This window comes from Ranitomeya variabilis, chromosome 1 (genome assembly GCF_051348905.1).
Source record: "Ranitomeya variabilis isolate aRanVar5 chromosome 1, aRanVar5.hap1, whole genome shotgun sequence".
NCBI classification, from domain to species: domain Eukaryota; kingdom Metazoa; phylum Chordata; class Amphibia; order Anura; family Dendrobatidae; genus Ranitomeya; species Ranitomeya variabilis.
In genome coordinates this window covers 663,920,799-663,946,977 of record NC_135232.1, presented here as the reverse complement: position 1 = coordinate 663,946,977, position 26,179 = coordinate 663,920,799, and the positions used below count along the sequence as shown (strand labels likewise).

Here is a 26,179-nt window from a genome sequence, read left to right as displayed (position 1 = left end):
GCTGATATTCTCCCCCCACACCGTTAGTCGGTTTGGGGGTTCTTGGATATTCAGCGTGGATATTTTGCAGGGTTTTTGCTGACCATATAAGTCATCTTACTATATTCTGCTATTAGTCAGTGGGCCTCTCTTTGCTAAAATCTAGTTCATTCTTACGTTTGTCTTTTCTTCTTACCTCACCGTTATTATTTGTTGGGGGCTTGTATTACTTTGGGGTCTTTTCTCTGGAGGCAAGAGAGGTCTTATTTTCCCTAATAGGGTTAGTTAGTTCTCCGGCTGGCGCGAGACGTCTAGGATCAACGTAGGCACGTTCCCCGGCTACTGTTAGTGTTTGTGCTATGAGCTGGTATTTATGTTTGCAGACTTTGCTGTAATCTCTGAGATCCTTTGCCATTGGGATCATAACAGTATGCCAGGCCTATGAATAGTTAATGCATTGCAGAAGTGGGATTAAAAGAAAAGGAGTTCTGAGTTGTTTTTTTCCTCCTCTTTCTTCCTTCCCCTTTTTCTCAGAGTGGCTGTAAGCTTTGCTGCAGACATGAATGTTCAGACCTTGATTACTAGTGTGGATCAGCTTGCTGCACGAGTGCAGAGCATTCAGGATTTTGTTGTTAGCAGTCCTATGTCTGAGCCTAAGATACCTATTCCTGAGCTGTTCTCTGGAGATCGATTTAAATTTAGGAATTTTAGGAATAATTGTAAATTGTTTCTATCTTTGAAACCTCGTTCGTCTGGAGATTCAGCTCAGCAAGTTAAAATTGTTATCTCCTTTTTGCGTGGCGACCCTCAGGATTGGGCTTTCTCGTTAGCGCCAGGAGATCCGGCATTGGCGGATGTTGATGCGTTTTTTCTGGCGCTCGGATTGCTTTATGAGGAGCCTAATCTTGAAATTCAGGCAGAAAAAGCTCTACTGGCTATCTCTCAGGGCCAGGATGAAGCCGAAGTGTAGTGCCAAAAATTTCGGAAATGGTCCATGCTTACTCAATGGAATGAATGTGCTCTGGCCGCAAATTTCAGAAATGGTCTTTCTGAAGCCATTAAGAATGTGATGGTGGGTTTCACAATTCCTACAAGTCTGAATGATTCTATGGCGCTGGCTATTCAGATTGATCGGCGTTTGCGGGAGCGCAAATCCTCTAAGCCTCTGGCAGTGTTGTCTGAACAGACACCTGTTTCAATGCAATGTGATAGAAACCCCGATCCAGCAATGCAATGTGATAGAATCCTGACTAGAACCGAACGACAAAATCATAGACGACAGAATGGGCTGTGTTTTTACTGTGGTGATTCTACACATGTTATATCAGCATGCTCTAAACACCTAACCAAGGTTGTCAGTCCTGTCACCATTGGTAATTTGCAGCCTAAATTTATTTTGTCTGTGACTTTAATTTGTTCATTGTCTTCCTACCCTGTTATGGCGTTTGTGGATTCAGGTGCTGCCCTGAGTCTTATGGACTTGTCGTTTGCCAAGCGCTGTGGTTTTGTCCTGGAGCCTTTAAAAGTTCCTATTCCTCTCAGAGGAATTGATGCTACGCCACTGGCGGAAAATAAACCGCAGTATTGGACACAAGTGACCATGTGCATGACTCCTGAACATCGGGAGGTGATTCATTTTCTTGTTCTGCATAAAATGAATGATTTGGTCGTGTTAGGTCTGCCATGGTTACAGACCCATAATCCTGTTTTGGATTGGAAGGCTATGTCGGTGTCGAGTTGGGGTTGTCAGGGAATTCATTGCGATTCTCCGCCGGTGTCTATTGCTACTTCTACTCCTTCAGAGGTTCCTGAGTATTTGTGTGACTATCAGGATGTATTCAGTGAGTCCAGGTCCAGTGCTCTTCCTCCTCATAGGGACTGTGACTGCGCTATAGATTTGATTCCTGGCAGTAAATTTCCTAAGGGACGATTATTTAATTTGTCTGTACCCGAGAATGCCGCGATGCGTTCTTATGTCAAGGAGTCTTTGGAGAAGGGGCATATTCGTCCATCCTCTTCCCCTCTTGGTGCGGGATTCTTTTTTGTGGCCAAGAAGGACAGGTCTTTGAGACCTTGTATAGACTATCGGCTTCTGAATAAAATCACTGTTAAGTTTCAGTATCCTTTGCCACTATTGTCAGACTTGTTTGCTCGGATTAAGGGTGCCAAGTGGTTCACCAAGATAGATCTTCGTGGTGCGTACAACCTTGTGCGCATTAGGCAGGGAGATGAATGGAAAACTGCATTCAATACGCCCGAAGGTCATTTTGAATACTTGGTGATGCCCTTTGGGCTCTCTAATGCTCCTTCAGTGTTTCAGTCCTTTATGCATGATATCTTCCGGAAGTATCTGGATAAATTTATGATTGTTTATCTGGATGATATTCTGGTTTTCTCGGATGATTGGAATTCTCATGTAAAGCAGGTCAGGATGGTGTTTCAGGTTTTGCGTGATAATGCTTTGTTTGTGAAGGGCTCAAAGTGTCTCTTTGGAGTGCAGAAGGTTTCCTTTTTGGGTTTTATTTTCTCCCCTTCTGCTGTGGAGATGGACCCAGTCAAGGTCCGAGCTATTCATGATTAGACTCAGCCCACATCTGTTAAGAGTCTTCAGAAGTTCTTGGGGTTTGCTAATTTCTACCGTCGCTTTATCGCTAACTTTTCTAGCGTTGTTAAACCTTTGACGGATATGACCAAGAAAGGTTCTGATGTGACTAGTTGGGCCCCTGCAGCCGTGGAGGCCTTCCAGGAGCTGAAGCGCCGGTTTACTTCGGCGCCTGTTTTGTGCCAGCCTGATGTCTCACTTCCCTTTCAGGTTGAAGTGGATGCTTCTGAGATCGGTGCTGGGGCTGTTTTGTCGCAGAGAGGCTCTGGTTGCTCTGTGATGAGACCATGTGCTTTTTTCTCTAGGAAGTTTTCGCCTGCTGAGCGGAACTATGATGTTGGTAATCGGGAGTTGTTGGCCATGAAGTGGGCATTTGAGGAGTGGCGTCATTGGCTCGAGGGTGCTAAGCATCGGGTGGTGGTCTTGACTGATCACAAAAATCTGATGTATCTCGAGTCTGCTAAGCGCCTGAATCCTAGACAGGCTCGTTGGTCATTGTTTTTCTCTCGTTTTGACTTTGTGGTCTCGTACCTGCCTGGTTCGAAGAATGTTAAGGCTGATGCTCTTTCTAGGAGCTTTGTGCCTGACTCTCCTGGAGTCTCGGAGCCAGCTGGTATTCTTAAAGAGGGAGTAATCGTGTCGGCCATATCTCCTGATTTGCGACGTGTGTTGCAGAGATTTCAGGCTGGTAGACCTGACTCTTGTCCACCCGACAGACTGTTTGTTCCTGATAAATGGACCAGCAAAGTCATTTCCGAGGTTCATTCCTCGGTGTTGGCAGGGCATCCGGGAATTTTTGGTACCCGAGATTTGGTGGCTAGGTCCTTTTGGTGGCCTTCCTTGTCACGGGATGTGCGGTCATTTGTGCAGTCCTGTGGGACTTGTGCTCGGGCTAAGCCTTGTTGTTCTCGTGCTAGCGGGTTGCTTCTGCCCTTGCCCGTCCCGAAGAGGCCTTGGACACACATTTCCATGGATTTCATTTCTGATCTTCCGGTGTCTCAAGGAATGTCTGTCATCTGGGTGGTGTGTGATCGTTTTTCCAAGATGGTCCATTTGGTACCCTTGCCTAAGTTGCCTTCCTCTTCCGATTTGGTTCCTTTGTTTTTTCAGAATGTGGTTCGTTTACACGGCATTCCGGAGAATATCGTGTCCGACAGAGGATCCCAGTTTGTGTCCAGATTCTGGCGATCTTTTTGTGCTAAAATGGGCATTGATTTGTCGTTTTCATCTGCCTTCCATCCTCAGACTAATGGTCAAACGGAGCGAACTAATCAGACACTGGAGGCTTATTTGAGATGTTTTGTTTCTGCGGACCAGGATGATTGGGTGACCTTCTTGCCATTGGCGGAGTTTGCCCTTAATAATCGGGCTAGTTCCGCTACTTTGGTTTCGCCATTCTTCTGCAACTCTGGTTTTCATCCTCGTTTCTCCTCGGGTCATGTTGAGTCTTCTGACTGTCCTGGGGTGGATTCCGTGGTGGATAGGTTGCAGCGGATTTGGAATCTTGTGGTGGACAACTTGAAGTTGTCACAAGAGAAGGCTCAGCGTTTTGCCAACCGCCGCCGCGGTGTGGGCCCCCGACTTCGTGTTGGGGATTTGGTTTGGTTGTCTTCTCGGTATGTCCCTCTGAAGGTTTCCTCTCCTAAGTTTAAGCCTCGCTTTATTGGTCCTTATAAAATTTTGGAAGTTCTTAACCCGGTTTCTTTTCGTTTGGATCTTCCGGTGTCGTTTGCCATTCACAACGTGTTCCATAGGTCTTTGTTGCGGCGGTACGTTGTGCCTGTGGTTCCTGCTGTTGAGCCTCCTGCTCCGGTGTTGGTTGAGGGCGAGTTGGAGTACGTGGTAGAGAAGATCTTGGATTCTCGTCTCTCTAGACGGAGGCTTCAGTATTTGGTCAACTGGAAGGGCTATGGTCAGGAGGATAATTCCTGGGTGGCCGCCTCTGATGTTCATGCGGCCGATTTGGTTCGTGCCTTCCACGCTGCTCATCCTGGTCGCCCTGGTGGTCTTGGTGAGGGTTCGGTGACCCCTCCTTAAAGGGGGGGTACTGTTGTGAACTATTCTTCTTGGCTCCCTCTTGTGGTCACTAGTGATTTGGCACTTGGATTGTCTTTTACCAGGTTGGTACTCACCTGCTTCATTAGGCCTGGGGTGTTGCTATTTAAACTTCCTGGATTCTCAGTCCAGTGCCTGGCATCGTTGTAATCAGTTCATTTCTGTTTGCTCCTGTCTTCAGGTCCTGGTTCTTTGCAAGATAAGCTAAGTCCTGCTTTCTTATTTTTTGATCATTTGCATTGTTTATATTTTTGTCCAGCTTGTACAAAATGTGATTCCTGATATCGCTGGAAGCTCTAGGGGGCTGATATTCTCCCCCCACACCGTTAGTCGGTTTGGGGGTTCTTGGATATTCAGCGTGGATATTTTGCAGGGTTTTTGCTGACCATATAAGTCATCTTACTATATTCTGCTATTAGTCAGTGGGCCTCTCTTTGCTAAAATCTAGTTCATTCTTACGTTTGTCTTTTCTTCTTACCTCACCGTTATTATTTGTTGGGGGCTTGTATTACTTTGGGGTCTTTTCTCTGGAGGCAAGAGAGGTCTTATTTTCCCTAATAGGGTTAGTTCTCCGGCTGGCGCGAGACGTCTAGGATCAACGTAGGCACGTTCCCCGGCTACTGTTAGTGTTTGTGCTAGAATCAGGTATATGGTCAGCCTAGTTACCACGTCCCTATGAGCTGGTATTTATGTTTGCAGACTTTGCTGTAATCTCTGAGATCCTTTGCCATTGGGATCATAACAGTATGGGGTCAGTGTTGGTTCCAACTGGATTATTCAACTGGCCTGGATGTAATGGGAGATCCTGTGGATGTCGGCGCACGTGGAATGCAGCGGAAGTCGCTCAGAGAGACACGCCTCTGAGGATCATCTTCTTTACACCAAAATTCTTCTTGAGTGCCAAGCTTTTTCTGATTTTGGATTCCTGGGCTGGATACCCTACCTGAGCACCTATACTGATTATTATTACGAGTGCCGTGTTGCTTCTTTTTCATTGTAAGATTAATCAATTTGGTGTGTTTTGGGGGCATATTCCCACTCCAAAAACTACACCGGAAGGATCATTATTAATATAGGGGGAAAAACACCGAAGAACTGACATGACACTAACACAATTAAAAAATGCAACCTGCATTATTTTTTGGTTTTTTTTTAAATGAATGAGAAGCTTGCTGCAAGCAGATCTGAAACATTTGTACATTTTGGTGCAAAAACAATGTTAGGCCGGTTTCACGCGTCGGTGTCTCTGGTACGTGTAGTGAGTTTTCTCACGTACCGGAGAAACTGACACACGTAGACTCATTCAAATGAATCTGTCTATGCACATGTCGGCATGTTTTCAGACCGGGTGTCCGTGTGCAAAACACGCAGACATGTCTGTTTTTACCCGGACACACGAGCTGCAAAAACATGCCGCACATGTGCACACTGAGAAGAGTGCACACTGTCCTCCGTGTGCATGGACAGCCGCCAGCGAAGCAGTGCTACTGTAAGCGCTGTTCCCCTGCATGTGGTACTGAACGCGGCTTTCATTCCTTGTCTCCTGCTTTGCCGGGGAGAATAAATGAATGGAAAACCCGACGTGGGGTCCCCCTATGGTACTGAACGTGGCTTTCATTCATGGTCTCCTGCTCTGCCGACGAGCAGGGGAGAATAAATGAATGCAAAAACCCGATGTGGGGTCCCCCCTATGTTGTTAAACCAACCTGGCAAAACTCACAGGTGCGGGCTGCTATTCTCAGGCTGGTAAGGAGCCATGGATATGGGCCCCCCAGCCTAAAAACAGCAGCCCGCAGCTGCCCAGAAAAGGCGCATCTATTAATTTAAGAAAATGGAGTGCTGCCTGCTTTTTTGGAAACGTATGGACTAGAGATGACCAGTGGTCTGGGGGCTTTGCACCCGAAGATAAGTAAAGGATTTGTGCTGTTCCAATATATATATATATATACACACACACACATACAGTCATGGCCAAAAGTATTCACACCCCTGCAATTCTGTCAGATAATACTCAGTTTCTTCCTGAACATGATTGCAAACACAAATTCTTTGGTATTATTATCTTCATTTAATTTGTCTTAAATGAAAAAAACACAAAAATAATTGTACTAAAGCCAAATTGGATATAATTCCACACCAAACATAAAAAAGGGGGTGGACAAAAGTATTGGCACTGTTTGAAAAATCATGTGATGCTTCTCTAATTTGTATAATTAACAGCACCTGTAACTTACCTGTGGCACCTAACAGGTGTTGGCAATAACTAAATCACAATTGCAGCCAGTTAACATGGATTAAAGTTGACTCAACCTCTGTCCTGTGTCCTTGTGTGTACCACATTGAGCATGGAGAAAAGAAAGAAGACCAAAGAACTGTCTGAGGACTTAAGAAACCAAATTGTGAGGAAGCATGAGCAATCTCAAGTCTACAAGTCCATCTCCAAAGATCTGAATGTTCCTGTGTCTACCGTGCGCAGTGTCATCAAGAAGTTTAAAGCTCATGGCACTGTGGCTAACCTCCCTAGATGTGGACGGAAAAGAAAAATTGACAAGAGATTTCAACGCAAGATTGTGCGGATGTTGGATAAAGAACCTCGACTAACATCCAAACAAGTTCAAGCTGCCCTGCAGTCCGAGGGTACAACAGTGTCAACCCTTACTATCCATCGGCGTCTGAATGAAAAGGGACTGTATGGTAGGAGATCCAGGAAGACCCTACTTCTTACCCTGAGACATAAAAAAAGCCAGGCTGGAGTTTGCCAAAACTTACCAGAAAAAGCCTAAAACGTTTTGGAAGAATGTTCTCTGGTCAGATGAGACAAAAGTAGAGCTTTTTGGGCAAAGGCATCAACATAGAGTTTACAGGAGAAAAAAAGAGGCATTCAAAGAAAAGAACACGGTCCCTACAGTCAAACATGGCGGAGGTTCCCTGATGTTTTGGGGTTGCTTTGCTGCCTCTGGCACTGGACTGCTTGACCGTGTGCATGGCATTATGAAGTCTGAAGACTACCAACAAATTTTGCAGCATAATGTAGGGCCCAGTGTGAGAAAGCTGGGTCTCCCTCAGAGGTCATGGGTCTTCCAGCAGGACAATGACCCAAAACACACTTCAAAAAGCACTAGAAAATGGTTTGAGAGAAAGCACTGGAGACTTCTAAGGTGGCCAGCAATGAGTCCAGACCTGAATCCCATAGAACACCTGTGGAGAGATCTAAAAATGGCAGTTTGGAGAAGGCACCCTTCAAATATCAGGGACCTGGAGCAGTTTGCCAAAGAAGAATGGTCTAAAATTCCAGCAGAGCATTGTAAGAAACTCATTGATGGTTACCGGAAGCGGTTGGTCACAGTTATGTTGGCTAAAGGTTGTGCAAACAAGTATTAGGCTGAGAGTTCCAATACTTTTGTCTGGCCCATTTTTGGAGTTTTGTGTGAAATTATCAATGTTTTGCTTTTTGCTTCATTCTTTTTTGTGGTTTTTCATTTAAGACAAATTAAATGAAGATAATACCAAAGAATTTGTGTTTGCAATCATTTTCAGGAAGAAACTGAGTATTATCTGACAGAATTGCAGGGGTGTGAATACTTTTGGCCATGACTGTATACAGTCAGTCCCACACCGTAATCCATATCTGGGGTATATTCAGTTTACAATCGGGAGTGGTGCTAATGGACCGCACGGGCTATAAACAACTGGGGAATGAATGATAAGCAGCGGGCGCACACTCAGTAACTAGCGGTGACGTCACTGAGTCTGTGCTCGCTCGCTGGCATGAGACCTCATGTGACCTCAGGATCATGGGAGAATGCAAGTGATGAGGTCACGGCAGTTCACTTCATCACTTGCATTCTCCCACGGTCCTGAAGTCGCAGGAGTTCATGCCAGCAGCGAGCACAGACTCGGTGACGTAGGTGCTAGTTACTGAGCCTGTGCCCACTGTGTATCATTCATTCTTCCCTGCTCGCCAGCTGAGCAGGAGAGAAGGGATGACAACCGGCTTCAGCACCACACGCAGGGGAACAGCGCTTACTGTAGCGCTGCTTCCCCAGCTGCCGTCTTTGTGGTACTGATGCGGCACACCTGTGCTGCACATTGTACACGGACAGACACACGGGCACGGATATCTCTGGTACAGTTTTTCCCAGTACCAGAAATATCAGAACGTGTGAAACCGGCCTTAAACTATGTGATCATACCCAAAGATTCTTTCTTATAAAAGAATTTGATTTTTTTCATTCATTGTCTCTCCTGTTCTTTGGTTGAACTTGGCCTTTTTTTCTTTTTCAAACATTACTAATTTACTAGTTATGTAAGTTTGGAGCAAAGCTTTACAACTTTGGCAATCTGACAAGCCTATACTGTTTGGTGGATTTGAAACTAGAAAAGTAGTATAAGCAGAAAAAAGTTTTCTGACTTTCATAATCACAGGATGGTTCAGTTGACCCACAAGCAGAAACTTCTCATACTGCGCTCTGGAAACAACAATTGAGAATGTCTGCACAAAACTGAAAAGAGCTGTAGAATCGGGGTAGCTTGGGGAATTTTAAAAGATACTTCAATTTTTTGAGCAAGCGAAAGGTCCTCCTAAAATTAGCACATTAACTAGTATAGGCAAGGATACTTAATCATATTTCTTTGAATATAATATAGCGCTAACATATTCCGCAGTGCTTTACAGTTTGCACACATTATCATCGCTGTCCTCGATGGGGCTCACAATCTAAATTTCCGATCAGTATGTCTTTGTAGTGTGGGGGGGAAACCGGAGTACCCGGGGAAAACCCATGCAAATACGGGGAGAACATACAAACTCCTTGCAGATGTTGTCCTTGGAGGGATTTGAACCCAGGACCCCAGCGCTGCAAGGCTGCAGTGCGAACCACTAAGCCAACTTGCCGCCTCTTTGAAGCACAAAAAGGAAAAGTGGTAGTCAGTGGAGCACTGGAATTTTTACAAAGTATTTAAATCCATTTCTTTTAGCAAATGATAGGTTCTCTTTATACTCTTCATTTTTCTGCACTGCTTCTCTACTAGGGTTTATAGATAAATAAATAAAGCTTATAATAAAACTTTCTCCTCACCCATATCAATCTGTTCTTAAAAAAATAAAAAATTCAGTCACAAACATGGTGTTTTGGGACAATTTAAAGGGATTGTTCTCTACTGACAACCCCTTGTTAAATACTATTCCCCAGTGTAAATTATATATATAAAAGGCATCGTGATTACTCGCTAATCCTGCCCCCTACACAGTAGCTCCGCCCCACCACATCACTACACATAATCCCGCCCCCCACCCCATTACCACACACAATCCCGCCCCCCCCACATTACCACACACAATCCGCACCACATTACCACACACAATCCCACCCCCCACCACATCACCACACATAATCCCGCCCCTTCAACACATCACCACACATAATCCCCCTCACCACATTACCACAGATAATCCCGCCCCCCCACCACATTACCACACAATCCCACGCCCCCACCACATTACCACAGATAATCCCGCCCACCACATCACCACACAATCCCGCCCGCCCACCACATCACCACACATAATCCCACCCCCCACCCCGTCACCACACAAAATCCCGCCCCCCTACCCCATCACCACATAATCCCACCCCCCACCACATTACCACACAATCCCGCCCCCACCACATCACCACACATAATCCCACCCCATCACCACACATAATCCCGCCCCCCTACCCCATCACATAATCCCACCCCCCACCACATTACCACACAATCCCGCCCCCACCACATCACCACACATAATCCCACCCCCCACCCCGTCACCACACAAAATCCCGCCCCCCTACCCCATCACCACATAATCCCACCCCCCACCACATTACCACACAATCCCGCCCCCACCACATCACCACACATAATCCCACCCCCCCACCCCATCACCACACATAATCCCACCCCCCCACCCCATCACCACACATAATCCCACCCCCCACCCCATCACCACACATAATCCCGCCCATCACCACACATAATCCCGCTTCCCACCACATCACCACACATAATCCCGCTTCCCACCACATCACCACACATAATCCCGCCCCCCACCACATCACCACACATAATCCCACCCCCCACCCCATTACCACACATAATCCCGCTTCCCCACCCCATTACCACACATAATCCCGCCCCCCACCACATCACCACACATAATCCCGCCCCCCACCACATCAGCACACATAATCCCACCCCCCACCACATTACCACACATAATCCCGCTTCCCCACCCCATTACCACACATAATCCCGCCCCCCACCACAGCACCACACATCATCCCGCCCCCCACCACATCACCACACACAATCCCGCTTCCCCACCCCATTACCACACATAATCACACCCCCCCACCACATTACCACACATAATCCCGCTTCCCCACCCCATTACCACACAATCCCGCACCCCACCACATCACCACACATAATCCCGCCCCCAACACATCACCACACTATTGTTATTAACTTCATTTTAAGTTAATTTACCACCTGCGTAAGTTCTATTGAATGTTGTCATTATTTACTTTAGTTTAATCACCAGCAGCGTTAATTAGATAGCAATGATCGTGCCGAGCGTTAGCTGGCTGGAAACAGCTAGTTATGAATAAGATACTTGCCTCTTTCTGTTGCAGCAATGCTAGGTCCAGTCTCCCGAGGTTCATATAACATTGTTAGACATAAGCTGCAGTTCTCATCGGCACCCGCTAATGTGCTGCAGTTCACGCTTTCTGTGGAAGAGTGCAAACTGAAGATTAGCGACCACTAATTGGCTCCAGTGTTATATATAACAATTTCACTGGAGCCTCAGGAGACCCGATGCCGACACTGTTGGAGTGGTATAGGAGTTAAATATTTTATTCTTCATTTTACACTGGGAAATAGTGTTTTTTAAAAAAGGGATTTTCAAAGAGGTGGACAACCCCTTTACCAAAATCAGGACTGTCTTCTTGCAATCAAATAGTCCTGAAAACATTTCTGGTAGGATGTTTGATGCTTTGGAAAAGCCTGCAGTTATCTGTATAGATTTATTTGAAGAGAACCTGAAACATCCAGGAATTCTATGTACGTGCAGGTATTTCTTACTTATATTGTGCCATTTAATTCCACCGTGCTTTACAGACATTATTGGCATGAGGGTAATCTGCAGGTATATAGTTTCTGGACATGACATGTTCCCTTAAAAGAAGTATTAAAATATAACTTTGAAAGCAAGATCTAGAAATGATGTCATGTCCTTGTCAGTGTTCATTGTTAAATTATTCTAATTATTGAAAGGTTGTGTACCAGGATTATAGTGGAGTCTAGACCAATATATTGTTACACTACCCACTTCCTCATATTGCAGTAGAACATGACTTAATGTCTCTACAACGTAAGAAATGTAGGAATGTAAGTAAACACCAGACTATGTAGGCTTTTTTGAAGGTCAATTAAAGGTTTTTCATTAAAGGAAACATAGCAACTCTGGAATTTTAAAGCTACAATGCAAAATTAGAAGAAAATGGGAATTTAAAGTTGAAAACAAGCAAAATTATCTGTATGAATATATATTATATATAAATGGAGTTGTTTCTGCAGCGTGTCCATGGATTTCTGCAAGACCCATTTAGATAAATGGAACAGTAGCAGAAATTTATGCAGCTAATGTGCTACATGAACTGACACTTGATGAGTATGGTCAAACTCCTTGTGCGTAAACCCCTGTGATAACTGGCCTCATCAAAACCTGAGCATGCAGTCAGCTTTTATGTCAAAGCTATGAAAATATTTTCTTCAAAAAGCATTCCCAGAAAAATTACTTTTTATATACGGTACTTTTTTTTAGTCTTTTACAAATATGTATATAGTGCACCATTCTCCCATTCTGGGCCTTGTCTGCACTGTATGACTGCAATTCAGACTTGAGGAACAGCCCAGCATCTCTCATGTGGACCGGAAGATGTTATTTCAATATAAGCTTTTGAGACACTCCAAATCTTCTAGACTTACATTGAGAAACCACAAATAAAAGAGAAAATTGAATGGCACAAAGACAAAAAAAATCGACTTGATGGTGGTCTCTGAATCAACGACACCCTTCACGGTATATTCACAGTGTGTGGAGGTGCTTGCTGAAAAACACATATGAAGTAATCCAATAATAAGAAGAAAATAGCCACACAAATCAGGACCCGTTGAAGCGTGCAAGACGCGAAACGGCCGTAGTCCACTTTTTCTGTATGTTCTGCTAACGTCTCTCCCCTATAACCTTGTCCACTTTGTGCAAATGAAATAAAGGACAAAGGTTTTTTTCTTCCACGGAAAATTCGAGTTGTGCGGCTGTTTTCTTATTATTATTGGATTACATTGAGAAACTTCTGATACACACAGAAGACCCTGTGTGATCTGGTCACCCTAAAATGAGGACATTTGAACCAGAAGATAACAGAAGAGTACAGCGATCAGTAAATATTTCAATATATTCTCACTATACAACATACGTATTGCTAAGGAGCTCAAATATTAATTTGTTAGTGCTTTTTCAAAGCATAGCTATTTTCATTAATTGTTTATTTCATAACTTAATAGTAAATGTGAATGTACTATAACTTAGTAATATCAGTGGAATTGCCTTTTTTTGTTCTGGACTGATCTTTCATTTTTGATTCACGGGTAAGATCTGTTTTAAGTGAATACAGACTTTCACATTGCTGAGATAGATGACAGTTGGTGCTCGTAAAGTTCTATGGCAAACTGTAACCGTTGTTTCAAGAGAACTTGCAGCAGAATGTCTGTATTTGTCTATTGATTTATGAAATAAAAGATTAAACCAGTTACCCTGTAAGCCGGTGTAGAAAGAGTGGGTGAAAAAAAATAATTGAAGTTTTTAATCCCTTCACAACATCTGCTGTATGGGTACAACATAGGTCAAGAGCTCTTGTATGGAGCAAACCAGGTGAGGAATGCGGAGAAAGGAATTAATGCAAAGTGGTATGACAGAAATGAAAATGTGTATTTTTCCACCCAAATCCCTCTAACTTCTGAACAGGTTACAACAGCCGGCAGACTCTAAGGCCGCTATTAGGTCGTAAATTGCCATCGCAAACATCAGGACCACACAATCATGATCTGAGGGCACCAACTGGGATAAAGAGGAAGCCCCCACACTGTAAACCATTTATAATGATGTAGTCACTATTGACAGCAGCATCTAAGGGGTTAAACAGATATGGACGGTGTAAACACTGATCGTGGCTAATGCAGCACGTTGTCAGCTATAGTGTACAGCCGACAGCTGCGGGATTGTCACCTGTATGGGGATGCTAGTCTCATATCTCAGGTAAGTTAAAAGACGTATTGGCGGTCATTAAGGGGTTAAACTATTGTTACTTTTTTTTCCCCATTTCTCAGTACATAAATAATTTCTTTCAAATCTGCATGCAAAATAGCTATGTCTTTGGGAAAAAGTTATTATTGGTCTTGGAAAACTGGTTTAAAAACAAACAAAAACAAAACAGTTTGGGTGTCAACCATTAGTAGGTGGTGGTGACTAGTGATGATGAGCGAATATACTCGTTACTCGAGATTTCCTGAGCACGCTCGGGTGTCCTCCGAGTATTTGTAAGTACTCGATTTAGTTTTCAGCGCCGCATCTGAATCATTTTCATCTGTTAGCCAGCATAAGTACATGTTGGGGTTGCCTGGTTGCTAGGGAATCCCCACATGTAATCAAGCTGGCTAACAGATGTAAATCATTCAGATACAGTGCTGAGAACTAAATCTCTGAGTACTTACAAATAATCGGAGGTCCCCTGACTGTGCTCGGGAAATGTCGAGTACCGAGTATATTCGCTCATCACTAGTGGTGACACAATAGCAGTGCTCACTACTATCCACAGAGCTACTGGATTATCTGAACTAATGGTTTCAAATACCATTTCATCTCCACCCATGGCATAATTGTTTCCCTAGCATGTGATGGCATCAATGTTTGGTCACAGTGAAGACAGACCTTTCTCTAGCTTTGACATCCATTAAAAGATTCACTAGCATTAAAGGAGTATTGTAGATCTGCTCACTTCCACAATGGAGGTGAGTGATGACGTGTCACTGGCCACCTGCCTACTCTAATGAACAAGAAATGCGCACAATGGAGGCCGATCACACATATTTTGGCACATATGTTGGGTTGCAATGTTATTGCCACTGCTCAATTCCAATAGAGAAGAGCGTGCCTGCAGGCAACCCCCTTTTAGCATTTACAACTCAAAATTTGAAATACTTCTCAACAAACCTCGATACGGACCCCCAGATGTGCAAATGCTCACCTCGTCCCATATCTGCACTCATCCTGACAGTGCTCAGGAGTGAAGAGGAGCGCAGTAGCATAATTTTAGAGATGCAGTGTGGCTTGCGTTTTCCAAAGACTCCCTCTTATCCAGAGTCGGCAATTGTCGTTTAAGTCCTGGTGTGTGTGTGTGTGTGTGTGTGTGTGTGTGTGTGTGTGTGTGTGTGTGTGTGTGTGTGTGTGTGTGGCCACATAAACATGTGCACACTGTTCCTGCTCCTAATGTTCCAGTCTGATTTGAGTTACGTTTGTACATTTTAAACTTCAGTATTTTCCAGAGATTTAGTAGAATTTGCTTTCTATTTTGTTGCATTAAGAGTATGCATGCCATCTTTTTCTTGTTTACATAAAAGAAAGGTTGTTGAAGGATATAGACTGTGTTATAAACTGCTTTGAAGCCATATCTTGAGAAAGGATCAGTCGGGAAACCAACTCCTTGAGTCAAATTCTGCATATGGCACTGAATTTCCAGAGTAATACCACACTATTATAGACTTAGTGTAATTGTATAAATGGATCGAAAATGCCTTTTTTATACTGTAATCTTGAAGTAATTAAAATGACCCATGTTAGCTTTATTAGCCCTAAGATGTAGGAGGTTAATTATAAAAGTTATTGGCACACCAGAACAGATGGTCTGTGAATCTTCATGAAATTATTTAAAATGTAATGTGTTAAGGATGGAAGATGGATAAGGATTTGTTTTACAATTTATGTTTTTTTCTTTAAGATGGGGTTAAGACATTTCTACCCTAATGGAATGTGCAACTTAATTCTCTTTGCTTGTCTATAGAACATTCACCAATAATTGGGCGTTAGTCCCAGTATTGCAATTAAGGCTCCCACTTACAACCTCATTGCCCAAATGGAACAGTATTCGATATTTAGCAAAGTTTCATGTTTACTATTTTCTCTTCTTGCATATGAAAATATTGAACTGATTTGTCACTGTTAGTTTTTAGCATCAGTTTCACTCATATCTATAAAAAAACACCCACAACAGCGCCTTCCCATAGCAAAGAGTGAAAAATAGACAAAACTAGGTTATTGTCCTGTCCAAGATTTTTTTTTTTTATGGACCTATAGACTTTCATTGTCAGTTTTTGACCCAAATCACAAAACGCGCCAAGTCCCTTTTTTTTTTTTGCAGACACTTTGAAGCTACAACAATGAAGAATCTGAGCCAGTTTTCTGAAGCTACTTGCTAATTCTTAGTGGCTTTAGTATGTGCCTTATCCTCTCAAATGTGTCCATTTTAAGTGTTTGTTTTTTTTCTTTCCTTGACAACTCTACTTACCCATATGTTTTGGCCAGATTCATGAAATGCGACTTATAGCAAAGACCCTGCCTGGAGTAAGGTTGCTGGAGGAGTTCTCCATGTGGGGCGTTTTTGTGACACAGGATTTGGTGTCAAAAAGTCACATTGGCTAAAGTCAAAACAAACAAACATGTGAATAGACCCCATAGACTGAGTACTTGTTCTGTGAAAAACTCAAAAAATTACTTGAAAAACTGAAGGCTGAATGATTCTTTAGTTATTCAAATTTTGGGAGCATCCTAATCCCTCCAGCCAAAAAGAATGACAAAATGTTGTGCAGACTATGATGAGGAAGTTCATGAAAACTGATTAGTTGCTGTAAGCAAAGACAAAGTCCAACTTTTATTCCTTAAGATGCTCTTCAAAAAATTTAATTTGTTGTTGGATGGTTGTAATGAATTTCCCTCATATATAAATTTTAAAGCCTGAGCCATTAGCCCATCATGAACCCCATGGAGAGCTTGTGCTTTCCATCCTTTCAAAAACTGGTGCAGCTGAAAGCATCCCATTTGTAAATATACCAAGTAACTAGTAAGTTTATAATTTACTGATATTTCCAGCCTGATCAACAAAGTACAGAATCCTAGCACAAACTCACCACTGCGTATTCTAGTGCTTCTGCCATTTTAGACTTGTTTCATTTTTGTGGTAGTCTTATTATAGGAAACTAATTTTTTCAGATGTCCCACTTCTAAACTGGTGCCACTAAGTTCATTGGGGTATAAAAATGTTTAATTCAATAGGGCAGCCCTGCATATATGATAAAATCCAGTTGAGAGAGAGGAATCTCCAAGGAGGGTCTGGTGGAAAAGTGCTCAAGTGTCCCATCGACTTCTATTATACTCGTTACACGAGTCAAGCATGTCCAAGCCTCCGACACGCTTGATTTGAGTAATGAGTACTTGCGCATTTTAGTGCTCACTCAACATTTGTCAGCAATCCAATGATCATGATCTTTGATTGAGGAATGACTTCTTGTGTGTCATCCACACCAAGCTGTCCCATGCTGTTATTGAATTTTGGCAATTTCATTGCTCTGAACTACACTGTGAAATGCCGAGTTTAAATCGAACCTATCATCAGGAATTTGCTACGTAAACTACAGGCTGATTAAAATGATATCTAGGTTGAAGAAATCCATCTTGTGGTTCTTGTTTAATGAGTTGGCAGTTTTCCATTAATGAGATAATTGTGCTGCAGGGCGGAACTGTGGGCGGCTTTTTTTTTTTCATGCTCTCCCCTCATCATCATTGTTAAATGACAGGTCGCTAAAATAAAAATTGTGGTCTTAAAAAACAAAACAAAAAACAACAAACACCAAAATGGTGCCGGTGGTGCATGCGCAGTAGCCAACTGGTGGGCAGCACTTCGTAGATTGAGAGAATCGCTTGGTGATGAATGCTACTGCCCATGTGCCGCCAATGCAGTTTTGTTGTAACAAAAAAAAATTGGCTCCAGCAAAATGGTGGCGGCGCATGCTCCGTTGTATCTATCAACAAGGGATAGATGAAGGTTCAGTGAGATGTCATTTAAGCCGCAATGATGACTGAGGCCAGAGCATGAAAAAAAAGAGCTGCCCACAGGCATGCCCCACAGCATGATCTTATTAACTCAAAACTGCAAACACAGATTACACAAGAACTACAAGATGGATTTCTTCAACCAAGGTATCATTTTAATCAGTGTAACAGTGCCAACCTGACAATGCCTGTAGTTTTGCTTAACAAAATCCTGCTGACAGGTTCGCTTTAGGCTCAAGAATTATTGCACAAAACTGCTCGGTAGGGACTTTGCAGGTCACCCGTGGGAACTGCTCATTCCTAATTTGCATACAGCATTCTAATTTGCATACAGCACAGGAGAAATAGATTTTCATTAAGTAACTTCGATTCCAAAGCCCAGTGTAATCACATTTAGAAAAACCTCTTTATGGCTAACTACGTAGTGGCAGCCATTTAGAAAGCGGAAACTTTATGACCAGTTCCCTTTTTATACCATGTATATTACAAACAAATAACAAAGACCTTTTTTCTCTTTTCTAGGATGAACCGATTGGTCTATTCACTGGGACCAATGTTCCTACTCTTTGGACTTTTGCTACCAAACATTGAAGGAAATAAAAAGGTTCGCGGATCTCAAGGAGCCATTCCTCCTCCTGACAAAGGGCAGCCTAATGACTCTGAGCAAGGTCAACCAGGAAATCGGAGCAGAGGAAGAGGCAAAGGACAAGCCCTGGTAGGTGAGGAGGTGTTGGAGTCCAGTCAGGAAGCACTACATGTTACTGAAAGAAAGTATCTGAAGAGGGACTGGTGTAAGACACAGCCACTCAAGCAAACCATCCACGAGGAAGGATGCAACAAACGCACCATACTCAACAGATTCTGTTATGGGCAGTGCAATTCTTTCTACATTCCTCGACATATCCGCCGGGAGGAGGGATCCTTTCAGTCCTGCTCATTCTGTAAACCTAAAAAATTCACTACCATGGTGGTTACACTCAACTGTCCTGAGCTACAGCCATCCACAAAGAAGAAAAGAATAACGCGTGTCAAGCAGTGTCGCTGCATCTCTATAGATCTGGACTAACTAGCATCAGAGAGGTTATCCTCTGCGCTGGTCAAAATGATTACATGATACATTCACACAGCTGGACTGCACCCATGCAGAAGGTGCATTTGTGTGTATCAAGCCACAATTATTTCTGGATGTCAAATAATCACCTGTATCAAAGCTACTTTCAGTCTTCCTAGGGTAACACAACAAAACAAGGCTCACCAAAGATGGACTGACTGCTCCAGTAAAGCACAAAGTGCATTCTTGGAGTACAGAAAATAAAACCCCCTAAGTGCAGTTTTCATGTATACAATGTGTATATATCTTATTTATTCACACTTACATGTTTGTGATGCACCTAAGAGGGTCAGTTGGATTAATGTGTCTGCCTGTAAAAATTTTGTAACCAGGAGATGAAAAATTAATTCTGCACCTGATCACGACAGAAGAGCACATTTGGCTTACCAGTGACTTTTGACCATTTTAACACTTATTGAGGTATATTGCATCAAGTGAAATAAAAAAAATTTAAAATTGGTTCAAGCTTTAAGAAAATGCAATAAGGTGTGAAGTCTACTTTTTAAGGCAAAACTGTGAAAATATCCCAAACCCACACACGGGATCCTAAAATGCCAAAAGTCTATAACTAGTATTTGGAAAACTGTAACCTGATAATTCACCAAGATTTTTTTCTTCTCAATATATAGATCTGCAACATCTTGTGAAGCACTTTTTAAAGGGGTCATCAGGCCTTAGAGTGACTGCAGCCCGGCATCGCTCAATACCCTTGCATTGAGTGAAGCCACACACACGTCTGGTCATCACTTGTCCTCATGTATGCTAATCGCATACTTGCGGTCACGCGCCCGCTGTCGGAGAATCCAGACCGCACACAGTACGATGTGAGGATTCTTAAGAAGCAGAAGGCCAGCCAACCCCTTTAATGCTTGAAAACCCAGTAATATTTTTTGCTAGACCTTGTTATTTGTAGCCAAATTGCTCTACTTGTACAAAACCTTGCATTGGATAGAGGAAATGCTTGCCAGAGTGATTTTACAATGCAGGAATATGAAGTGAAAAACATTCAAATACTTTCACTCTCGCCAACCTGACTGGCCATGATTTCAGGCCTTCCTGAACACCACCAGTGTCTGATGTCACTATTACTCTTCTGGCTAACTGATCAGAATTCTTGTAGGGGCCGCTCATTATTGGCCTGTAAAATAAATAAACAACTTCTCAACCAAGATATGAAAATATGTGGGTGAATTTTTGAAGTGCTGTGTGTGTGTGTGTGTATATGTCTAATAAATAAACATATAATTTCATAGTCTTGGAGAAAACTACTCAGGCTGGTTTGAGATCACCAATCCAGTTGTGCTACAGACCACTATTTCTTTGCTTATATGTTAGTTTATATGCAATTACAAATGACTTTTTTTTTTTTTTAATGCATATTACTTTTTTTTTTTTTTTGCATAATAAGTCATTCTGCCCTGCAAACCATGCTGACTATTCATGTCGAATGAGAAAAGCAAGAAAACTAAACTGGAAAAACGGCCAGCCCTAAAGGTGTATGTACTATCTATATGTAATATTCAGACAAATTGTTTATGAGCCTGGTATGCTAACATGTCACTACGCCATATGCACCATGCAACTCATTATAGACCTGTTCTTTACCCTAGGGAACATACAACATGTGATGAACCATGTATGTAATTTTTTTATACATGCACTCTCCTAGGTACAGGTCAGATTTGGGCAAGCTTCTGAACAAGATGTAGTAATTTTAATGGCCCCTCTCAAGCCCAACCAGATGTTGACTTCTCTTTGATCTGAACAACACGTCAGGGTTCAGACAATAAGATTAGTTTACAATTTATTGTGCCTTTGATTCCGCCACACTGATGAGTTTTAAATTTGTTACCCAGCGAGCTGGTCACACGAGGAGGGAACACAGAGGGGAACTACAAGAAAGCCTAGAGGCGGCGGGCAAGTGTCTGATTTCAAAGTTGGTTTTACTCTGTCGCCTTTAAAGTTCGATTTGCACCTATTGCTGCTTTATATAATAACGTCCGGCAAGGACAGATTTAGGTTGAATATACGCTAGCATGTTAAAAAAAAATGCAGTTATTGCATGGATTCATAAGAATACTAGACAAGAAGCCAACCTTCCAAATCATAGGTTTCAGGAAGCAAGAAGCAAACCTACCAAATCACGTGGTTTCAGAAAGGAAGATGCATATTTTGACATGAATAAGCCAAGTGGAATAAAAAAAAAGAAAGTCAGAACAGTAATATGAACTTACAATAATTCGGAAAACATAAGCTTACCTGTGATCTGATTCCGAGGTGTCACATTGGGCCCCATGTTTTACCAGATTTTCATTCTTCCCATGTCTTCATTACTCATGCTTCCAGCATCTGCTGCCTTTTAATAAAATTTTGTTAAGTTTCAAAATGTTTGAGTTCTCTGCTGTTGCGGTACTCTTAAGGATTCAGTTTCATCACTTTTATATTGTAGCCAGAAGTCTTCCTTTGTACTAGTACTGCCTATGCTGTGAAAATTTTCTCACCTATATCATACTGCTAATAAACCTAAAGAGATCAAACATGGAGGTTTCTTAAATGCTACATTTTTGCACAGTTTTATTTTTCTTTGCATATTTCTACAGTAGGTGTCGGCACAGTCTGCTTCTGGTTTCATTGACTGACTTTGTAGATTCAATTTCTACATCCTGCAGTGAAAAGCCTATAAAAATAAAATATGCAACGCATTCAGCAGTCTGCTGGTATCAGTACTACAAAAACAAACAAACAGGGTAATACACCTTTTCTAGTAATAAATTAATGTAGAAGTGCACAAATATGCTATGTATTCAATATATGAACATATACAGTGGGTACGGAAAGTATTCAGACCCCTTTTACATTTTTCACGGTTTCATTGCAGCCATTTTGGTAAATTCAAAAAAGTTCTTTTTTTTTCTCATTAATGTACACTCTGCACCCCATCTTGACTGAAAAAAAACAAATGTAAAAATTATTGCAAATTTATAAAAAAAAATATGAACTTTTTTAAATTTACCAAATGGCTGCAATGAAACAGAGTGAAAAACTTAAAGGGGTCTGAATACTTTCCGTACCCACTGTACATGCATAGTGCATCAGCACACTGCGATGAATGAATACCTCAACTCCAATATTGCTGTAAATGTTAATCGTAAAGTACTTAGTGTGTTTTGAATGAGAGCACAAAAGCCATCCGCGTCAAGGTGCAGCTAAATATGGATGTCCCTAAACACTAAATGTCCTATTCTCAGTGTGCCATACATAGAGTATTTGTGCAGCTGTAAATTAATTTAATACTAAAGATATGCAGGCCCTATTTTTTTTTGTTTGTCTTTGTAGTGCATATCGTGTGTAGTGGCCCCCTCCAGCACTCATCTTTCCCATGCAAGGTTTTAATTGCGAGCTATGCCTGGTTTCCTTCTTGCTACACATTCACATGGTGAGATAGAACATTAAATGTTTAGGGGCCGTCCTTATTTAGATATGTGGTTGGATGGCTTTTGCACTCTGATTTAAAAAAAAAAACACTAACAAAGTAACTTATGTTTTTTAACTTTTACAGCAATAGTGGAGTTCATGTGTTCATTGATCGCAGTGTGCTGATGCATCGGGTGTGTATATGCTAGTATCTGTAGACCTATTGCTTACCTCCATGAGCAAGTGAGCAAAGCCAAAATACCTTTCAAGGCAGAAAGCCTCCAAGTTCTTACTCTGTTTTTATGCGTTTTGTACAGGTACAGTAAGTTACAATATTTAAAATTCACAAAAAAAAAAAAAATACTTGTGATCATTCCAAATATCACCTACAAGTGGTTGGGAAATGGAGGGATTATGGGCCCAATTCATCAAAGCCAGTTCTGACAAATTGGGTGGGGGCATGGTACCTGCCGCTAGTCAAACTCATGATGAGCGGCAAAAATAGAAATCCAAAATAATTTAACACTGTTGTGCTTTTCAAAAAATGTAAGTTTTATACTGCCCCCCCCCCCAGGTCCAGTGCTATTCACAGCAATGGGTCCGGGACCGCTCCTAGCACAGATTTACCTGGAGTAGGGGGGTTGTAAATGAAACAATAATGTTTAGGTGGAAATCTTTATGCGCCGAGAGTAGACGCTCATACGCACCACATTTGATTACACTGTCGAACTATTTGTATTTTTTTTCAGTTACTATTTGATTAGGATTTAAGGTTCTTTAACAGAATGACCCCACGAAGTCTGAGCTCAGCAATAAAATCCTACATCTTATGGCTTTTGCAAGGAAGGGATTTTGCAATGTTTAAACCATCAGAGGTTTGAATGGTGCATAACATCCCTCCAAATCCTTAGAAGTCGTCTTACTTCTGTGATGAAGCAGTATATTAAAGGAGAGGAAATTTAGAACCTCATAAAAATAAACAGCGTGAAGCATCAGACATACGAGATGGTTTTTATTAAAAGTGACGCTCACCCAATTTACATCTGTGCACCACAAATGCGGTGGTTTTTTTTTAATGAATTCTGTGGGTTTTTTTACAAGTTAAAAATATAATTGTTTTGTCATCTAGAAGTTTACAAAGAACAGCAAAGCTTTGCTCATCATGGGATACAAACCGCATCACACCCTGACATCCCAGACAAAAACACAGCCAATCAATTAACCTTTCTGCACGGAGTGATCAGTGTGAAGAGGAAATAAAACTGGGGCACGTCAAAACTTTCCAAACGGAATTTATTAGCATAAATACTGATTCCTTCATGTCTTTAGGATTTCCAGCATAGGCAAGCGCCATCTCTAGATTCTTTGCATACAAAAATACATTTAGAACGGTAAACAATATTCTGAAATAAGGAAAATATAGCGACATTTTCTACTATTTACATGTATCACGCCATCTGAAATAATAACAAAAATACTTTATTTGGTTCTAGACTGTAAGAACTAGATTAGAAAAATAATGTAAAAATAATGATTATTCGCAGTTCTTTTCAGGCACACAATATATGGTCAGTAATTGCAATCTGTGTCATGCACAAATATAGAGCGAATGCAAAAATAGTTAAAAATTTACCAGCATTTTCATAGTTGTAGACCTTTTTTTAAAGGATGTCTACAACTCCCAATATGCCAACTAAACCACTTATTAGGTAAGTATGGGACTTAGCTCCTATAAAAAAAAGTCATCTCTGGAGTGTATATTTTATTGGTTTAGATGTTGGTGTACCCTTGGCGTGAATAAGGGCTTACTGCACAGTCTCAATTTGCACAGTACATATCATGATTGTTGACAGTGCTCAAACAAGTACTGGCTTAATTCAATCCGCAGCTCTGCGCCTCTACAATACTACAGGAGCCCGGCTATGCTCAGGTGTCTGTGTTTTCATCATGGGTTCCTGTCTGCAGTACAGTATCTAGTAGCTGCTGCAGACAGGAGCCAGTGATGAGAGCTCACACTGACAAGGCAGAACCTTGTCAAAACACGCAGTGTTTGTGTGCACGCTCATCGCTTGCTCCTGTCTGCAGCCACTGCTTGGTACTGTACTGCAGACGGGAACCCACGAGTAGACATTACCTGAGCTATTGTAGTTTCGCCACAGAGATACTGATTGAGCTAAGGCAGCTCTCATTTCTGCACTATCAATCAAGATATGAGGTGCAGAACCACAGAGCAAAATCAAGCTGCGCTAGCTTGAGCAATGTTAATCAAGATATCAAGGTTCTTAGGATGAAAATCAAAGAGGCATAATGGTGCACAGAGCCCATGGCAACTAAACCGCTAAAATCTATACTACAGGTATTTGTTTTTTTATAAGGGCCAAGTCACATACATACCTGCTTAAGAGGTTCAATTAGTATTTTGAGGGTGACAGACTCCCTTTAGAGTATCTAAATGTACAGCGAGAAAACTTTACTTTTAGCTACTGATGGCTGTAAGATTCATAAACACAAGAGAGCATGCAATGCAATCATCCTCACGTTGTCCAGCACAATTATTATGGGAACCTTGTCATTTTCACATACACAGTTAATTTCTTTTTCCCCATAGAGCTCTAACCTAACAGATAATGGAATTTTCCAGCGAAAAAAGAAACAGATGATTTTTAAATAGTAAGATATCATGTACGGATACATTATAGGACTGTATTTTCAATGCATAGGCAGCACAGCTTTTAGGATAGAGCTTCTACCAGATGATGGGGGAACTGGGGCTAACTGAGCTGTGCTAGGGAGTTATTCTACTTACTATTTATTTACTATTTAAAATTCTAGAAATCTACTTTTTTGAAGAGTGTGTCGGGTGATTTACTAGGGAAACAAATGGGGAGAACAAAAGTTTGGTATGGTTCTTTTTCCTGTCCCAAAGAGGATAGGAACGATGAGAGGGAGCTCCTATCCCTGGCCACACCGGGCAGATCAGCATGGATCGGGGGACCCAGCCTTTTCCCTTACTGCTATCAAGTGATCTGTGGCCGACTCCCTCCAATTGCGGGTCCCTCAGCCTACCTCAGTGAAATGCTGCTCCTGAGTTGTGAGCCGCTTCCCCCTGCCTGGGGGCTCTCAACTCGGGCATCTGCCTCCGGTGTGCTGCAAGCCCTGTGGGCACGCTTCCGGCCCGTTACTCATTTCCACAAGCCTGGCAGAGCACTTCCGGGTCGCTGCCGGCGTGCATTCCATGGTGGAGTGCAGGAAGAGGATCCGGCGGGGACTTCAGTCATATGGGTATCATATAAATAGGGTCCCTGTGTGTGTGTGTGTGTGTAAGCTGCCCTACTGTAAGCTAGCTCACAGTAAATTAGATTAGTTGGAATAATGGTCAAAAGTAGGTTCACAAAAAAATCCCAAATATTCAAAAATATCTTTTAATAAATAATCTATTTAAAAACTGGTGCACACAAAACCATCACCAAAGAAAAATAATACTTTATAGAAAAGATCTTAGTGGGTGCCTAACCCTAAAGGCCTAGCACTCTTTTGCACCCTACCTGACAGCGGAGATTGGCACCCTAAAGCCAGCGCAGTGGTGCCCCGCTCACCGTCGGCTATCCCTTCTACTCTTATAGTCCCTATAGGGAAGGGGCAGAAAAACAGGGGCGTTATAACGATGTAGTTGATTAAATTAAGATGTCATGGGCCAAAGGATATAAATAACCCTTGTTCTGACCCTGCCTCAGCGGGGGTTGGCACCCTAAATTATTCACGACATGTGGCACCCCCACTCCTCGACGGCTGTCCCAATGCTGACCCT

The 26,179-nt window shown here is 42.3% G+C and overlaps 1 protein-coding gene across 1 annotated transcript in view; it reads left to right on the top strand.

Moving 5' to 3' along the window:
- Positions 1-20,118, top strand: part of GREM1 (gremlin 1, DAN family BMP antagonist) — a 96,728-nt gene extending 76,610 nt beyond the window's left edge. Inside the window, exon 2 of the mRNA XM_077263534.1 lies at positions 18,369-20,118. Coding sequence (XP_077119649.1) covers positions 18,370-18,912 — 543 coding nt within the window. The 5' untranslated portion in view covers position 18,369 and the 3' untranslated portion in view covers positions 18,913-20,118. The remainder of the gene's footprint in view (positions 1-18,368) is intronic.
- Positions 20,119-26,179: the final 6,061 nt, after the last annotated feature.